This window comes from Apis laboriosa, unplaced genomic scaffold (assembly GCF_014066325.1).
Source record: "Apis laboriosa isolate Shangri-la unplaced genomic scaffold, ASM1406632v1 scaffold14_cov150, whole genome shotgun sequence".
Lineage (NCBI taxonomy): Eukaryota > Metazoa > Arthropoda > Insecta > Hymenoptera > Apidae > Apis > Apis laboriosa.
The window spans coordinates 827,060-847,238 of NW_025221798.1; the positions used below are offsets into that span (position 1 = coordinate 827,060).

Here is a 20,179-nt window from a genome sequence, read left to right on the forward strand (position 1 = left end):
TCTTACTGAAAACAGTATCGTAAATAGTAAAATATGCTACATAAAAATGTAAAATTGAATGTGATTATAAATATTGAATTATATTGAATATATATTGAATAACATAATTAATGAAAATATATATTGAAAAAATTAATATACAATTAATTAAAAAATAAATATATAATAGTAATTGGGATACATATATAATTATTACAATTATTGTTTTGTATAAATGAAATAAATGATTACACATACGAATATTTCATTTTTTGTTGTTAATAAAGTTAATTTAATTGAACAACATTAATATTTTAATTAATATAAATATCAATTTTATAATAATAAATATTTTCAGAAATAATTTTAATTTTATAAATATATATAATATATTAATAAGAAAAAACATAATTTGTTTCAAACAATCATTAAAATATATGAATGTTATCAAATCTTATTTTTATATAAATGAAAAAAAAAGAATATAGAATGGGGTGCAAGTAATGTTTTATACGGCAGTGTAAGTTGCGTCGTTGGCAGCAGAACGATGAAGAGCAGAGGGGGTTAGAAGTTTGCATCGTTGCGGTGTTGCAGCTGTCCGCCATTGCTAGGGAGTTAACTTGGATACTAGGCTAGGCGAGGATCTCGGTGCTTACCGTGTGCCCCCTCTCCCTTTCATCGTGGAAAAAACTATTTAGTGATTTCGTGTTACGATTTTGGGTATTTTGAGATCCGGGCGATTTCGAATTGGTCTTGATTCGAAAGGAATGGAGAAGAAGAGGCAACCAACAATGATTACGACCAGCGAGACTGTGTTACATACCAATCTTCTAACGACGACTGGTCAGCGTCTTACTCCAACAGGAAAAATCAGCCATGCCAAGACGCGTGTCTATACGCAACGATATCGTAAAGAATGGGAACAAATGCCTGATTTTAAAGGTACTCCCTGTTATTATTTATTGCTTGTTTTAAAATAGCTCACTATCGAATAAGAAAAATATTCATTTCTATAATGCGCTGTATATGTGCCATGCTGGATACATGCATACAATAATCGTTTCAACTTCATTTCGTCACGGCTTTAACCAGCATCAACTTTGATTAACAAATTATTTTTAGAGAGTAAATGATTCTCGCATATATTTGATTTTTCTTCGTTACACCAAGAACTGCTGGATATATTTTTCAATTTTAAGCATTTCCAGACATGACATTCTGATACTTTGTTTCTTCATTAAAATTTAAAATTACACATGATTATCATTTATTATTTCGAATACACATCTATTTTTATACAAAATAAACAATTATGAAATAATTAATTATATTTAAATATTTTAAATCTATGATTTAATATTTATATTTAAATAATTTTGAATGTGAAATTTTTTATAAAGATAAAAAAATTTAATAGATTGTATTCATCAGTATACAGCATGATTATTGAATACTGTTGTATATGTATCATGTCACTAGCGTTAATAAGTTACCAGTAAAAATACTACTGGTTAAGTCAATCTTCAAATCGATGTTACCATACGGTTAAAGTGTGTTTAGTGAAACTGCACGTTGCACGGGAAATTGTATCGCAATCTTTTAAAAGAAGAAATAATATTTACGAAATAAGAAAAAAATACTTGATATGATATTTTACCGTAGGATGGTTGACATCCGTACCATTTCAACCAACACGTGCCTATTGTATGTATTGCAAGAAAAATCTTCATGCGCATCGACTGTCTTTATTAAAACATACATGTACGATGAAACATCAACGTGCAGCTCTATTACACGAAGCGGAAGAAAAAAAGAAGGCTGCAGCCCGAAAGGCAAATATAGGAGAAGAGGTTGAAGTAGAAGAAGTTGAAGAAATTGAGGTTTATATTTTTAATTATATTAATATATTTTAAGTTATTAATTATAAATTAATTATAAGTTAAAGTAAATTAAGTAAATAATTTTTTATTTATTAAATACATATAAGATATTATGAAAAATATATATTATATATATACATATTTGTATATCTATAAGTAGATATTGTATTAAGCAATATTTTAATAGAAATCGATTGAAACATTAGGCTATAGAACATACTCAAACTGAAATAGAAGAAAATGAAGATGAAGTGGAATATGTTGTTGAGAGATTAGAAACAGATGATGAATTGGATGAGGCACAAATCAAAGATCCAAGTGAAGATGTTGGAGGTGAAGTTGAAGATGAAGAAGAAGAGGAAGAAGAAGAAGATGTATCACATTTACAAATGCCTTCTGATGAAGAAGATGTTAAACATTCTATAAAAAAAATTAAAATAGAAAGAGTGGTGAGTAGTTATAGTTATACAATTGATTTTTTCTTGAAGTTTATTTTAATAATATATATTATATTAATGATTTAATTATATTGATTTTATTAATGATTATATTATATTAATTAATTATATTAATAGGAAAATTGTGAGGATTCTTTGACTGAGGCTATGGATCATATGCAAAGTGAATATTTAGAAGAAACAGATAATCATGGAACTGTACAAATGGAAATGGTTGTAGAATCAGAAGATCAAAGTAATTCAGAAATGCAAGTTGTATCGATTCTTCCTGACACAGAAGATTCTAATAAAGAATCACCAAAGGAATTGCGTGAAAATGGAAGAACAATTCGACGAAATGACGGTAAATTAGATAGAAAATCTGCAAAATTATTGGTAAATATTATATATAACAATATAAAAAATATTATTACAAATAAATGTTAAATAAAAAATTTTAATAAAATATTGATATTTTAGCAAGATGAATGTAAACAAGGAGATTCGGGAATAATGATGGCATGTCCATTGCCTATTTTAGGCACAGCTTATCAAATTAATTCTTCGGTTGCATCTACTACTAATACAATTGGTGTGCTTCAACCTGTGAATACAATTCCCATTGCACCTGCACAAAATAAAACGATTACTTTAACATCGGGTGGCAAAACTTTAACTTTAACAGGTGGTACATTCCAACCTGGTACTCAGTATGTACTGAGTAAATTAAAGGGTAAATTTCCTACGTTGGTAATGGCTGATAAGAAAACTGCAATTGCAGCTAATCAAGCAGAGGACGCCACAAAAGGCGTTCAAATAACCAAGGATCAACTAGCTGTAGCAAGTACTAGTTATCAAAGTCCGAAAAAAGTATGTCAGTTTTTGTAATTGTAAATTAATAATATCTTTTTTCTTATCAAGTTTATACTTACAAATATTATATTTGTTCTAGCATGTACTTTTAAAAACTATTAAATCCCCTACGGTTAAAAAGCCTCGTATTTCTACTCACGTCGTAGATACAAGTAAAGGTTTACCAATTGGAGGTTTGCAAGTTAGCCTTTATAAATTAATGGATGGAAGATGGACTTTTTTAAATGAAAGGTATAACATATGAATCAAATATTTATTTCATCAATATAAAATCAATATTTTTTTATTTCAGTAATACAAGTCCAAATGGTCGATGCGTAGATTTGGTGGATAATATGAAAGTTAATTTCACAGCTGGACGTTATAAAATTCATTTTGATGTTGATAAGTATTTTACACTAAGGAGAATAGAAACAATGTATCCGTTTATCGAAATTGTTTTTGACGTAAAAAATCCTGCTGGGCATTATCATATACCGGTGCTTCTGAGCCCATTTGGCTATACCACTTATCGTGGTTCTGAAAGATGAATATTAATCAAATCATCATGTCTATTAGATATTTTGTTTCTTTGTAAAAACATTAAACTTCGTAAAAATAAATATTTTTTACGATTTCAAGTACAAACGAAAACTAATACATCAATCGTGTTTTCACGAATATTATGTGATTAAAAAAAAACTATTTTTAGGTTCATATTTAATAGAAATAGAAAAAAATATATAAATAAAAATGTAATCAAAAATTCATATAAATAGGTTTTAGGATATGTGTATATGTGTGTATTAATATAAATTGAAAGATTACTATAAAAAATGGGTGGGTATAATCATTAATAGGATTATTAAATTGTAATGCAAGAATCTGTGAAAAAATATATTTTATTTCTTAGTTTATAAAAATTTAATATATTCAATAATGCATTAACTACTTTGCGATTACTCGAATAGAAAATATTTTCTATGAAAAAAAGATAATATTCGAGTAATACATTAATGATCATCTTTCTGAAAATTAATTGATTCTAAGATGATCATGAGATCACTGACTTACTTTAAAAGCATTTAGGTTATTGCGTTGATCGATAAATTATATAAAGTAATTAAGAAGTATGTAATATCGATAAAATTTTTGTTCAAGAGATCATGATGTTGAAGAATTATGAGAAAAAATTTATAATTCAAAATTTACTTTTTGAATTATAAGATCAACAAAAAAATTTTTATCCAAAATATTAAAGCATTGAAAGCTCATTAGAAGTATAGTCAGAAGAAGCTAATAGTAATTCTATTGTGGTGGTAGATACGTTCTATTAACATTGTTTTTCGTTGTGGGTGGTAGGTACGAATTAGATTTAGAACCATTTTTATCTCTCAGTCTATGTCCAGAATCAAAGGGAATATTATGATTATTATTTGCAGCGCCGGTACCAAACTTAAAGCTGGCTCTATTTCCATTCTCATCAGCCTCGTATCTTGAAAGATATATAAAGTAAGAAAAAATTTTCATTGAAAAAGATAAATCGATAAGGATAAAAAATTGTTGCTCACTTAACAGAAATGAAAAGATTTTCGGGGCTATTGTAAGAGAAGTTTCCTTTTACAGTTCGCACTAGTTCACCGTTCACTAATTTCAGCATTTCTGTTTCCTCTTTTTGCACGTTATCCACCGGCGCATTTACATTTGAGATCGGACGATTCCTGGCTTTATTGTCCTCGAAGGGCGTATTCAAGATCAGTCCACCAGAACCTCGAGCAAATAGAGGTGCTTTTTGATCGGGAGATAACTTTTCACCGGTGCAATGCCACGTGCCAAGAATCATTAGCCAGAAAATCTGGAGAATCCATTTACAAAGTGATTAGTAAGAAATGGGATAAAATATAATTAACAAAAACAGTTTTCAGAAAACGTTGGGCGCATATTACAGAAATCATAATAATATAGATATTTCTTTTCAGATGATCATATATATACATTTTATGAAAATTAATCTTTTTTTTCTATACAAAATAAATAGTTATTTGTCTGAAATAATTTTGACTTTGAGCAATTAATGACTTCTTAACCAATGAGAACAAACAATACGATCTTATAATTTGTTAATTCTCTTCATCGTATCGAAAATACGAAAATATTTATATTTAATTCATTTTCATTTGATTGATTCGAATCAATAATTATAACATTTTTTGATTAAAGATATGATCTTTTTTAATTTAAATTTTATTTATGTCGCTTCATATAAAAGTAAACTAATGTCTTAAACTTGTTATCCTAATCATGAACTATATATATAAACGCGCGTATTTATATAGGAGGAAAGCTTGACAATATCATGATACAATTTCAAATTTCAAAGCAAGGAATTATTTTGAATCGAATTGGATACATACCAGCGACTGAGGCACAATTTTCCAAGTGATCATCATCACCATAGATCAATCACTCTCGATAACACTTTAAATGGCATCCCCTTTAGCACTCGCGACGATATCGGTGGATTTTAGAAACCACTGACATCTGCGTTCCTTCACTTTGCCAGCTTTTATATACCCGATACTAGCTATATGCAAGGACGATGCTTTTTTCCCCTTCTCTGATCATCGATTGTCACAGAAGTCGTGAAGATCACAAATCTTGTGTTCATTCCTTGAATAATCTCGTATTTAGGTCTCTTTTTTTTCTTATAATATTATCTTTTGTAAAGTATTGTAAAATATATCACAAAAATTTATGTATTTATGTATTATGTATTTTTCAATCATATCATTTTTTCAGTTTTGAATTAAATTATATTGAATTTTTCAATTTCTAATTTTAAAATGTAAAAACAAAAAATATATTTTTAAATTTTTGTAAATTTTGTAAATTTTTGATAAATCACAAAAAAAATTCATAAGCAATAAAGCATATATAAAATAAGAATTATTTAATTATAATAAATATCATTAATCAAATAAAATAAAATAGTAAATAAAAGATGAGAAAAAATTGAGTCAAAATTTAAGAGTATTCGAAAAATTAATTGAATCGCATATGTGATTATTTGACAGTTTAAATTGTTCTCTTCGAGTATTATGTAATGTATTAAAGAATATTTTTTAAGGTGGGATAAAAAAAATCTCACATTGAACATACTACATTGTATATGTCTCTTAGGATATACATGGAGCGATCACCGTTCCCGATGAATTACTCTCAAGAGACGTGCGCTCATACGCTCACGTATTCGTTTGCGATTATTTTCTCTCGACCGTGGAGATGGTTGGATTTATCGCCATCCGTTTGGCACGCGATTCAAAGGCCAACGTCGTTACGATGGATGAGATTTCGTTCTTTTAAGGGCACACGGGCAAACAATACGATCTCTAAATCGTTAATAGGATACATTTGCTCTTTCGTAGGTAGTAGTAATATATAGTCGCGCTGACATTTTACCCTTTTATTCCGTCCTTTCGCACCAAACCCATTCGCATTCCGTGTATGCCCGGTAGTTGGATACGACGATTCGATTTTTTTTCATGATCGATCTCGATCTCGATCTCGATCTTTGATCAGAGTAAATCCGGATTCAGAGATCATCAGGTTCGACTTGAATCTTGTCTCCCTTAATCGACTAACTGATTTAATCACCGATTTAATTTACCGTTCTTCGAACTTCGAACTCGGATGAACGACAAAGCAAAAGATATGGAAGGGTCGTTGTCCTTTCATAGTTGATCGTTGGTGAATGGCCAGGTTACCCTGTTTGAAAGTAAGCATTTAAAGTTTTTCTTGAGTTTGAACCAATGTACCTTTGAGAATGTTCCGATAGGATGTTCGATGGCTGCACGTTTCTGCATCAGTCGTTCGCACGATGTAACGATTTCATAATTCGAACGGCTATCTCGGTACCAAGAGAAAGAGAGAGAGAGAAAGAAAAAAGGGTCTATCATTTAGAGAGAGAGAGAAAGAGGGGGGAGGAGGGAGAGAAAGGACTCTGTATTTAAAAATACTCATGCGCATCCATACTATCATGTAATTTGCTACTTATCGTACGTCGTAAGTCGACTTTCCACGATGAGATAGATTTATCTTTCGTGATTTATATCTGACTTTTCCAGCAATCCTTTCATATTTTATCTCATATAGTTAATTTTTCGATAGTTATCTGTTCGATTTAAATGAAAAACATATAAATGAAACATATATAACGAAGGAATTATCGCGCGACCAACAATTAAATTTCGAGCAACTGTTAATTAATTCGTATAAAATCTTTACAGAGTTATTGAGATGATTTTAGAGTTTTATTTTTTGTTATTACTAATTATTGAAATTGATTAGTATGCGTTTCTAAATGTATAAATAAACAAAGGTTAAAAACTATATAGAGGAAGATATTCATGTGAACCGTATCTTTTACCTGTATTCTTTTCGAGTTGAAAAAAAAAAAAATGTAGAAAGGAAACAAGTGGTGGGATTGATTTTTCTTGAGACTTTTTTCTACTCTGTTCTTTCGTTTTTTTTTTTTTTTTTCTTAACAAGACATTTAATATTCGCTCAATACCTGTAAGCTCAGCAAAATTAACATTTTGCATGGGAACAGACGTTAAAGAGTTTTCGGTGGATTCGATTCGTTCGTAACGTTTTCTCGCGCTATTCGACGACTTGCTCGACTCTTTTTACTTATCTTCGATCGATTGAAAATATTTCGCCGAAAAAAATCACCTCAGAAGATATATACATTCATATTTAGATTTAGACTATTTTTTTAATATCTATAAAGTACCATTGATATAATCGTCCAGAGCTCGAAAATATAGCGAAGAAAATTTCAATAAAATTCATATTGAGAAAAAAATTAATTAAATTTTCATACTTAATTATTTGCCATGAAAATACGAATTATTAACTTGACTTTCTATTCCATAATATATGTAAATCATTTATTAAGACAATAATCTTTGAAATGATTTATCGTCAAGAAAATAAAATTTTCGATATCATAAACAATGTTAATTTTAAAATTACATTTATGATTTTCTTTTTTGTAAATATAAATTATTATTGTAATACGAAAATAATTTTTATGTTCAATATGATTTTCAACATGTGGTTCGTCGGTTAAGCTCTGAATCTAATGTTATAGTACTTTTTACATATTAAAAAAACGTCCTACACTGAGGCGCTTAATGGACAAACTTCGACGATATCTTACTTTTAATAACATACCGTACGTGTGTATACGAATTATTCTTAACTTGTGTTTGTGAACGTATCTCTGTTCCGCGTACACACACGTACATCTTTACTTAGTAAAATAATAATTTTAAATCTTCATTGCTCAGCACCTTTTCTCCAGCATTACGTATATCTCGTATGATCAAACACTCGATTTCTCTCGATACAAAATATATGTAATTTGATACTCGATGAAACCAAAAACATTACCGTAAATTTCGAATCCGTTGCATTCTTTCCTCATAACGAATATTTCGTTCGCTCAAATTTTCACCAGTTTTAACACCGAAATGTTTTTCAAATTAGCTTAATAGAGAATTCATGTAGATATACTTTACATAAAAAGAGTGTTATTAAAATTGAATAGTTTTGACGCGATAACGAGAAATTGATGTTTTTTTTTATCGAAATGGAATTTAATCGAAAAAATTATATGATATTGAAAATTAAGGCATCTATAGTTTCATTATTCCTTCAATGATAATTATGCTTATATTTTTATAAAAATCTTTTCTCAAATATTTATTAATATCAATTCAAATGAATAAATATATTAAATATTTTATAACTGCAAAAGATTAGGAACTGGAAATTTGTAATTATTCAACATATTAATTTTTATTTCTGATACGACTTGATCGGAATTTGTTTACATTTTTTCCCCGAATATAGAAAAAGAAAGCGAGTGAACGAGGAAGAACGTTAAAAATCGAAACTCGAAAAATCTTATTGAAGTTAATGAAGTAATAAAATTTTTTTTAATTTTTTATTTTGTAATGCAATTTATATCATCATGTATTTATAAGATTTTTCTGATTAAAATAAGATTATTATATAGTTTGGATTATTTTTTACGTTTAATACATAAAAAAATATAAAATTTATTATATTTTATTAAATACATTATTATAATATTTGGATTTATTTTAAAAAAATATTAATTTTAAAAAAAACAAAAATAAAAATTTTAACAATAAATTAGTATTATCTCACGAATATTTGATTTTGAATAAGATTAAATTGCTCAAATATCGATTTCACGATGTATCAGAAACTTTTGCAATAATATCCGTCCGTCAGTTTTGCACTTATAAAATATTTATTTTATTTTGCAAATAATCAATCGTTCATGAATTAAGAAAAATTATACTCGTCAAAACTATTGCAGTTCAAAAAGTTTCCAGTGTAAAGTTTGAATATTCATGTAGATTTGATATATTATTAGTTTGAAAAAACACGAATCAGAGCAGAATTCACGGAAAAGTTTTTAGGATTGTTTCAATGTATCCACGTTTTATATGCGTGTGCGTGAATGTGTACACGCGAGTGTGTAAATGCATAAATATATATATATATGTATGTATGTTTTTTCAGGGATAAACACGTATTATTTTTTAATTATTTTTCCCATTTCAGGTTTTCTTACTGGTACGTAATCTCCGATTTACAATTTACGAGGACGCGAGTAAATTATTCAGGATCTTCTTCTTACTTACAGTTTTATATTACACTCTGTGTACCCTACAATTGCAACAGTGTATAATGAATGAAAAATAAAGGAAATCTTAATTTATTTCTGGTATCGACATTGTTCCTTCTTCTGTTCTTTATTCCATCCTCCTTTACCAAATATCGCAGAGATTTTTTATAAATATCTTTTATTCCGGCAATCTAGAAAAAATATGCGGATATGTATATTAAAAAATACAGACACTCGCGCAGACACGCATCACGCACACACGTACAATCATTAACGCGACCAAGCAATTCTCGATAGAGGGCGTGAACTCTTGCGCCCTCTCTTTCTGTACAAGGAACGACTCATGAAGTGAACAGTTCTTCTCGTGTAGTGAAAAAACATGATTCAACTTTTTTTTTCTCGTTCCTTACATAACAAGTATGCACAGAACCGATCAACGGTTTTTCTTCCAAGAAACACCAAAACGTTTCTATATAATGTACGTTTCGTAAATTTATTCGTACGTTTCGCGTCTTTTATTTTGTTTAATATCGTATCTTTTTAGATTTATATATCGTTAAAAAGATTTCGCTTTGAAATACACGTAAATACATGCAACAAGTAAAACAAAACGTATGAAGCGACGAAAGGACGCGTCAAAATAAAAACACATCGATAAAAAATAAATAAATAATTTGTAAACACGTGCATGATTGTTAAAAATAAAAAATAAAAATATCTCGAGAAAGAAATCGCGCGCTCTGCCGTTTATGAGTTATCATAGTTTTCTTGATGTATAATTTAACTTATGCAGCTGCAATAATCGAAAAAGGATAGAATGCGGAGAGCAAGCTGTCGTCGAATATGTTTGTCCATACGAACTAGAATAGAACGTTAACGCGTTCTCGCACTTTTCGGATCGCCGACAATCACACTTTTTTGTTCAAAAAATATCACGATATTTACACATTTCATTATTTGACGATCCTGAATAGTTACTCACGCGTTTGGACTGGCGAGCGCCAGCTCGCTTTAATTATAAGTTTTTTTTTTCGACAGGTTTGCGTTTTTTTAATGCGAGGTGTAGAAAACAATAGCAATGAAATAAAAGGAAATCTTGTGTGTCAAAGTAAAGCAGTACGATAGATGGTACTTTTTCTCCGAAAAAGGGAGAAAATTCTACGTGATTTCATATTTAGCCACGAGAAAAAAAAATAGCCAAGTTGACATTCTTCTTTTCATCAGAGTTGCGCTTCTCTATCATCTATCATTTTTATCGTACAGCTTTTAACAGCGCACGTTCTACGCGATGTTAAAAAATTTCGTAAAAGATTTTTGCCTATAGAAGTTCTGAGTTTTTTTTTTTTCTTTAGTAAAAACGAGAGTCTATGAATCTATATGACATTATATCGATGTCCAACGAAGTAATAGCGTTCTGTAAACTCGATAAGTTTTTAAACATTCTGTGCAACTGCGAAATTTCTTTCTTTTTTTTTTTTTTTTTTTCTTTCACGCTCGTGTCTCGCAGTTTCACGCACAAATAATGCGCAAACACATCTTCGAAATCACGATAATTTTGACAGTAATTAACCACAATAGTAAAAGCATATAAGCTATACAACTACCATTTCTGTATCTACAATATAGTTTTATGTGTGTGTGAGTGTGTGTATGTATATATATATATATATATATATTTTTTTTTATTCTCTTCTTTTATATAGTCTGTTACTTTTATAGACACTCCACTGTCTTTCTGAAAGGCTATCAAGAGGCTCGGTGCTTTTACGCTCATTCAGGTATCTTCCAGTGTCAATTCGCTCGATATCATCGCCGTTCCAACCGATATATCGGAATTCTCTTTTCATCTGTAACCATCGCTCGCATTGTTTGTAAAAATCTTCACTCTTTTTAACAGGTTGGTTCAATCGACAGGACCAATTCGCGTTCATAGAACAATTCTTGAAAATTCGTTTCAGATCACACATTTTCCCTTCGTAGAATAAGTCGTTTCCATCCCTCCATGAAATTCATTTCTGGATATAACGGAGAAAGTTATAATGTTTATCAGCAGCACTCGTGGTAACGATCATTCTTTCGAGAAACATTAGCCATACGTTTATCGGCGACCAAACCGCGATGCAGAGTTTTCAGCGACGGAGAATCATCCGATTGCAGAGTCATTCACGCGACAGTTTTTACTTTCTTTTCATTACTGCAGAAGACAACATTTACATTTAGGCTTCTTCTTTAAGGTGACGTGTTCGACCTGCGAAGCGTCGCCTGGTCCCTGCGCTGTCATTCTAGCGACTTCAACGGTAGCTGCTCTCGACGATGTGACAACCTGTGTTATTAATAATATTTTGTTAATCTTTTAAATATATAAGTGGTAATTGAATTAATTAAAAATTTATTATTAATTATTATTAATTAATTATAATTAAACAATAAATTAGTTAATATTTTACAATTGTAAAAAATTCAGGACCGAGATTTTGCATTTATCCAACAATGATATTGAAACACTTCTCTTGATATAATGCAAAGAAAAGTCAGAATTTATTTTTTTTTCATATAATATAAAAAAATACAATAAATAAAAGAGAATAAAGATAAAAATCATAGTGTTTGAAAATTTTTTATCTATGAGACAATATAATATTTTTTTTTTATTTCTGAATCTTTTTACATGAAACGTTTATCATTATGAAATATTTTAACGAAAAATTTTCTTGATCAAAATAAGATCAAACGTAATATAATTTGCATTTATATTTATAGTAGTGTTTGGACATATGATCACGAATTTGTTCGCTTATTTGATCAGGACTATTCCCATCAATTCCTAGAATTACTGGTTTGAAGTAGAACTTGTTATTTATGACTCGCATCGATATGTTTTTTTTTAATAACTGGTAAATTAAATTAGTAAAATATAAATTTTATATATATTTACTTATCATCATAAAACGAACATGGAATTTTTAAGATTAATTTTTAAGATTTTAAGATCAAAATGATAATCAATGTGATTTTCAATATTATTTTTGATCGAATCTTGATTAATTAACTTTAATTTTCGTATCATTTATGATTTTATATTATTTATTTTATTTTTATTTTACAAATAATATACAAAAGATATTAAGTACAACTGTAATTTATATTAATTTTAAATAATTATTTTTTAAATATTTTATTTCATATTTTTTAATAGAAATTAAACAAATAAATATTAAGATTAAAAAATTATTACTTGACTTGATTGTTAATATATTCTATATATTCTGTCTCACTCTATTTCTCACTCTTACGCTTGATGCAGTAGAAAAAATGAATGGAATAATTTTTAGAAATTCACTTTTAGATATATAATCTACCAATATAATATCTACGAATGACTAGATATATTTTCGGATGCTCTAAATTTCATTATGTTTAATACATAAAAAATGTTATTGTCATATATAAATATATTTGATCTTATTTTGATCACAAATATATTGATAATAATTTCATTTAAAAAAAAATTTTATGGTTATTTGATTTTAGATCGGATTATATAGTTGGCAACATCAAGTTGCAATGTATCATGAAATCCCTATATCATAGAATGGTGAATTTTTATAGTTATTTTTGCTATAGTCAATATTATCAATATTATCGACAAAAATTATATTACAAGCCATTAACTTGTAAACTTTATTTCAATTCAATGACACTTAGATAATTTAAGTAATTTGCAAACATAATAATATAATATTTTACGCATATATAAGTATATGAGTTAATTAATCAAACTGCATGAAATGAAAAAAAGTGAAAAGGTTAGTTACCTTATCGTTGACAGGCTGCTGACTATTCGCGGTTGCAGCTTTCATCGGAGTTCCATGGGCGTTTCCATTCTCCTGCCCAGGTTTCGGCGAAGAATTCGCATGTCGATTCGTAGAATTCGCAGAGGATTTTAGCAAGGGACTGGAACTGGAATCGTGATCAACAGTAGTTTGCGCGTTGTCGGTAGTATCGCATCCTGGCAATGGTGGAGCTGTCTGGCCAGGGGTCGGAGTGATAGGTTTTCCACCTTTTATCAATTCCACTATCTCGTCAGCTTCCCTCGAAAGATCACCGTCTGGTCTGAATGGATTATCCCAACCACTATCCGTGCTGGAAATGAATTTTTCCCTGTTAAATCTTCATCTCCTAAATTAGGTTCAAAATATCAAATTTTACTCGGCACTCTCTCCGTTTCGCTGATCATTTTACCGATGGTAAAGTAGATATCTAAAATTTTTAGTCACGTGATAGAAGTTAGTCATTGTTTTATAACAAGTGAATAATTCGTTCGTTATTTTTGTCTATTATCTTCAGTGCATGAGTTAAATTAAGTTTAATTATGATTGCCATTTAACCGTAACATTGACCACGATATCGGATTGCACCTAATTATAATTTATATTCCTAACCTCTTTTAGTATTGCACGTGTAACAAACATGTGAATCGTTCTCGAGAATTAATGAAAAGTATTCAACAATTTATTACCAATTAACAATCTATTCTTTTTTGATTCATTTAATAGCACTATTTAACATATCAAATAAAAGCTATTTTGAATATCAAATGAATTGATTTTTTTTTAGAAAAAAAATTTTAATTTTACATTTATGTTAAATGTGAATTTACACAAAATGTGATTGTTAAAAAAAGAAAGAAAATGGAAGACAAATAATGGTACGATGAAAAATGAAGAAATGGAAGAATAAAATAAATAGACGGATATTCGGTAAGAAAATTGAAAGAAAATTGCTAGAATTGTCGGAAATCATTGGAATATGGCCAACAATTCGATATTGTGAAACAAAGTGTCGATTCTTTCGCTTTCCCAGTTGCGATTAATCTTGGATTGCATTCCATTGCATTCACTCAGAGAATTTCACCATCTTAAATGAAAAACAACCTATCTTTCACATCCAAGAAAAAATTGCGTTAAAAGATTTTTATTTTTGATAACTCATTAATTATACAAAATGATATTTAGTTTTTTTTAAAAATGTTAATATTCAAATATTTTTTTGTATCTACTTTTTACATACATATATGTAAATAATAATATCGAAATATTTTTAAAATTAATCTATAATCCAATTTATAATCCATAATTTATAAATCCAAAGCGATTTTTATTTGCTACTGAATCACAAGATAAGTTTTAAACCAGTGAAATTTTAAAAAGGAATGGAAAATTTTCGATTGAAAACAATGAAAAATTGGCCGAATTACAAGAAATGTATCATTTTATTTTTGAACTGTCATTGGTATGTTGCAAATATGTATGTATACATACAATGGTATTTTTACAAATAGAAAAATACTTTTCTCATTTAATTAAATTAATTTATCATAAAAAATTAAATTTTTGTTTTTTATATAATAAATTAAGCTTAAAATTAGTTTAACATTTAAATTGATAAGTAACAAATATTATTTGACAATACATTTAGTTACTAAAAAATAAATTACAGATTTATGAAATTGGATGGATTCCGAAAAAATTGGAAAATGAATTCGAGTGAATATAATCTGGAAATTCAAATATCTCCGAATCGGTCGAATCAAAGCCATTCAAATCCTCGTAACCAGGTAACTAGCGATTTTCGACTGTCTCTAATACTTGCTTAATCCCGCCTGAGTCCATCTAATTTTTTCATACTTGTCCTAATTTTCAAATATTGAATATCTGCACGCTCTTAGAAATCATATATTAATATATTCTCATTTCTAGAAATGGATCTATATTTTCCAAATCTCAACAACTGTCTGTTCAACTATTCAATGAATTACGGTAAGCTCATTTTCTTTAAAAATTTTTTTAATCTACGCAATATTTTATTTCTTTATATCTTTCTTACAGATCGAGAAATGGTGTTTTGAGTTTTCATTTCTCACAATATCGCACAATCCAAATAATAAAAAATAATAAAGTCTCTCTCACAATCTCTCAATTAATTAATTTCAATTACATTAAAAGCAGCATGAGTTGAAGATCGGTAAATTAGAATTATTAGTCGAGAGCTCGTTTGTTTTCAAGACGATGATTACCTTTCATTGCCATCCGTTTCTTTCGGCACCTTGATCACGTAATACACGTGGCCTCCGTGGGTGGTCGTCATTTTGCTCGCGCTCGCGAATCCACGTCGTACGATATCAACATCGGACACGTCCAAAGATCCGAGAGATTAATTCTGGCTACTCTCTCGCGCTATGTCTCGAAGCAGGCACTTTTACACCTGGACATCGCATCGATTATGACGTAATTGTCCATTTTATCGTATTATATTTTTTCCGGTCTCTCAATGTTATACTCTTCAACAATGTCTTCCCTAACGATCGAAATTATATTTCCTCGAATCTGTCTCACGGAAAGAGCTCTCCTGTGATTTCACATCAACCAACTCGAATAATATCGGCGTAAGATTTTATTTTTAAGCGGAATCGTGGCGGGAGATCATTGCAACTATTGCTCACTATCTTTCTCTCCCACGTACGATTTTCCCCTCCCCGATCCCATCCCTGCCTTCTAGTTTCTCTTTCTCCGTTTGTCGCGGAACTCATTGACGCAACTCATTATTTCGAACTACTTTCACGATATACAATATTTATTCGTTACATTCTCTTTTTACGAATATGTATATATATATATATATATGAAGTAAAACGAGTAATTTTACAACGATAACGATACAATATAAATTTCTTCAAATGCTTGGTGCTCCCTTTTGCATCCCTACCTTATCGACAAAAAAAATAAAATAAATTTTCATGTCTCTCGCAGATACACGATGTATATTTACCGGTTTCGAGTTATTTAACGAACGAAATACTGGGTCAAGAAAGTTCGAATGGATGGATGGATGGGCGAACGATGCAAATTTTCCAACTAAATCGCAACCCTGCTCGAGCATTTTTAGACCGTGAGGAATGGCCGTTCCGATGTTGCAAACAACTCTGGAACTCGATCTCAGAATAAACTCTGGTATGATGCCTCTTGAAAAAAAAAAGGAAGAAAAAAAAAAAAAACAGCACGGAGTGTGTCACCACGTACGTAAATTTCGCACGAAAATCGCTCGGAGATTGATGTTATTTTTTTTTCCGCTCGAATGAGAAACAAGGATGGAGAATCCTTAGATTTGTTTCGACGACGATTATAATGAAACGCGTAAGCGCTTTATCGATCCGTTTCAATCGAAGTTGACCTATTTCCTCCAATGTCCTCGACCTATTTACTCTAATTCCCATGTTGTCTGTCGCCATCTGTCCCCCTCTGTCCTTAACGCTATCAACAAGAAGTTTATCCCGTTTCGTGATGCGTGCATGTGTGTGTGTGTGCGTGCGTGTGTATATGTGTGAGAGAGAGAGAGACGTTTCTCTCGTTTTTTTTTTTGCTATTAGTCAATTCGTTTGCAAGAAGCAAAAATTATATATGGATTTTTTTTCTTCCAAAGCGAAATATGACGAAAAATTAAATCAAGCTTCAATGGGTGGACGATAGCAACAGATTTTTTTTATTATCCGTGGGCAATTAATTGTGCAACTGACATGAAGAGGTGAATGCGACTGGCATCGATCCGATTCTGTTTATAACCGTATGTCGAGTACATATGGCTTCCAGACTAGTCAATTCTCACCAAATGGTACGAGATAACGAAGTTGTACTGTGCACGATCTGGATCCTCTTGCTCGATGTTTATCAAATTGTAATATTGGTAACTATTTTAACAAGTTAGTATAATTTATAAGTTATAAACTTATATATAATTTTATATATATAATTTTACGTTAGAATAAATAGAATAAAAGATTCTTTCTATTATTTAAAAGAGAATTTAAGTTATTCCATAATTTTACGTCAAACAATAAGGGTAAATAAATTTAGAAATTTCTTAATTCATACTTAAATCTTATTTACTTCGTTATTTTAGCTATTATGAAAGTTTGTTAATATCAGGCAAATTGCAATTTTTAAAATTTCATTGCTAAAATATTATTCGATCGTGATATCATAGTGATCGTTAATTACGATGAACAAGTTACCGGCAGAGCTTAAAAATACCCTTTTTATCTTTTGATCACTTTTCATCAGGTGAAATAATTGCTTCGATATCTTTACCTTCTGATGTTATAAATAACGATGAGTTCGATGCTCCAAGTTAAATATATCTTATCGATATTTTCCTACGTAAAGAGAACGATATTTTTTTTTTTTCCCCGAGAAAAATTAATTTCACCTAGTACGAGTACTATCCCGTGTAATTGTTAACGGCCGCTCTGAATGAACGAATAATTTCACATCTTCGAAATGATCGTTGATATTCAATAGAACTTGAATAAGAGTTTTATTTTCACTCTCTCTGAGAGTTTTATTCTCAAATCTATTCGTATCCCAATGAGATTCTTATAATCGCTTTTTAACTTATGCCAAAGAATGCGAATACATTTGACAATAAAACTCTTGAAAATTTATTTTTATTACTGTGTTGAGAGCGAAACTTGTTTTCAGAAACGCGATAGCCTACTTGTGAGAAATACTTTCGACAACAGTTTCTATCGTCAAATGCATTTCGCATCTTTTTTCAATCTTTTTAGAATTTTCCCAAAGTTTCCCTAGGAGTCCCTAGGGATTTCTAGAGATCTCTAAAAGTAGGAAGGAAAGTTTCTTCGAAACCTGCAAATCGAAAAATTTGATATTATTCTTTGATTCTCAGAAAATTATTTATATATGTTTATTTTTTTTTGATTTTCAAAAGTTCTGAAAAATTTTTTTTTTTAAAATAATAAACGCGATACGAAGAAAAATTTCGAGAAAAGAATTCCATTGTTCCGAATTGAAGTTTAAAAATTTTATAGTTAAACGTTTTTCGTTGGAAGCAATTTGTTTAGACGAATTCGTTATTTCGAGCAATGACATTTTCACGATCCTGATTAACGAGTGTTACGACCTTCCTGTTACGACGTTCGCAACCATTCCTTCCTTCTCACTTAAAATATTATATCTACTAGAAATCTAAAGAAATTGTATTATTTTTTAATACCATCTTGAAAAAGAATAATCTAAATTTAAGTTTCTTAAATAAAGTTTATGTAAATTTTTTAATTGTTTATATGAAATTCTATATAAATAATTTACAGAAAAAAATGGCAAAAATAAAATAAAAAAGATAGACTATTTTAATCAAAGAAGACGCTATGGAATCGGTTTACAACGTAATTGCAAAAAAATTTATCTCTACCACTTGCAGAAGCTACCCTTGACACGTCACGAAACTCGACTCACGAACAATGTAACCCGATCCGAGATTAAATATCAGTAAGACAATACTAATACCAATAAATTTTTTAGTTTTTATTTATTTATTTATTTTTTTTTAAATGAAATACGAACAATATTTGCAAAGTTTCTCTGGTTAAAATAAATTCAAACGTGACTTATATTCACTTATTTCATAAATAAAGAAAGAAATGAACAAATTTATCATTCATTAAATATGATTCATGAATTGTTCAAATCGCGTCTTTTTTTTTTAAATCTTATAAATTCATAAAAATTTCAATCATTCCCCCCCCCAAAAAAATTTATCTTTACATTATTACATTAACTCACCAATATATATATATATATATATATATATATTCTTTACAGTATTTCGATTCTCTTTCTCATTCACTCGTTTTGCTTTTTCTTTCACATTCGTTAACGTAAACGTAAGCTTCAAACTTTAATCGAGCTATTATTTAGAAGTAAAAATTTATAAATTTATCCGTTGGATAAAAAAAGTTTCTGGAATCTTTTCCATTCCAATAGAATATTCATTGCAAGAAATAATTTTCTAGCAATTTTTTTTATAATCACGCGTTGTATTCTCCTCGTATTCGAGCGCTAGTGATTCCACCAGCGATGGGGGTTGGCCAATAGTGACGCGACGAGGGTGGGTATATGGGTCATGGCTAGTCGCGGAATTCTCACTGTTCTCTACTGGCCACCAGTGGCCCACTGCCACATCTGTCTACACGGAAGAGTTGGAGAGTTGATTTCAAAATATTCCAAAACTAATACACAAAATTGTCAATCGAAGCTTATATATTAAATTACGAGCAAGTTAAACGAGATGGAAATAAAATGAAATCCCTCGATTATTTTTCCACTCTTTTTTTGTCCCACTTCATTTAATTAAAATTACTTGCAAAATTTAAATTACTTGTAATAACACGATAAATAATCGTTTCGTTATTATTTTTATACTTATTCGTCGATTTTTACAATTTTTAAGACAAC

General features: G+C 29.5%; 3 protein-coding genes across 5 annotated transcripts in view; 1 reads left to right on the top strand and 2 right to left on the bottom strand.

The window, feature by feature from the left end:
- The first annotated feature begins 592 nt into the window (after positions 1 to 592).
- LOC122710688 lies at positions 593 to 3,704 on the top strand. Of its 2 annotated transcripts, XM_043928696.1 has the most exons (8): positions 593 to 921; positions 1,642 to 1,859; positions 2,066 to 2,308; positions 2,435 to 2,692; positions 2,777 to 2,981; positions 3,078 to 3,166; positions 3,249 to 3,400; positions 3,462 to 3,704. In XM_043928696.1, exons 1-8 carry the CDS (start codon positions 747 to 749, stop codon positions 3,697 to 3,699), a joined length of 1,578 nt encoding a protein of 525 aa, XP_043784631.1. In that variant the 5' UTR covers positions 593 to 746; the 3' UTR covers positions 3,700 to 3,704. The 2 variants fall into 2 exon arrangements, with proteins under 2 accessions (XP_043784631.1, XP_043784629.1); XM_043928694.1 differs by having other exon boundaries at positions 2,777 to 3,166.
- Positions 3,705 to 4,456: 752 nt separating this feature from the next.
- On the bottom strand, positions 4,457 to 5,949 carry LOC122710689. Its single transcript, XM_043928697.1, has 3 exons — positions 5,563 to 5,949; positions 4,720 to 5,003; positions 4,457 to 4,643 (listed from the first exon to the last, which is right to left on the bottom strand). Exons 1-3 carry the CDS (start codon positions 5,602 to 5,604, stop codon positions 4,457 to 4,459), a joined length of 513 nt encoding a protein of 170 aa, XP_043784632.1. The 5' UTR covers positions 5,605 to 5,949.
- A 3,808-nt stretch (positions 5,950 to 9,757) lies between these two features.
- Positions 9,758 to 20,179, bottom strand: part of LOC122710690 — a 59,227-nt gene continuing 48,805 nt past the window's right edge. Inside the window, exons 6-8 of one of the 2 annotated variants that reach the window (XR_006345980.1) lie at positions 13,688 to 14,015; positions 11,969 to 12,195; positions 9,758 to 11,887 (exon numbers count right to left, since the gene is read on the bottom strand). Coding sequence is in view for 1 of the 2 variants with exons in the window: in XM_043928698.1 (XP_043784633.1) it covers positions 12,064 to 12,195; positions 13,688 to 14,015 (460 nt within the window). In the remaining variant the exon portion in view is untranslated. Of the gene's footprint in view, positions 12,196 to 13,687; positions 14,016 to 20,179 lie in introns of both variants that reach the window. The other variant, XM_043928698.1, reaches the window with a different exon arrangement.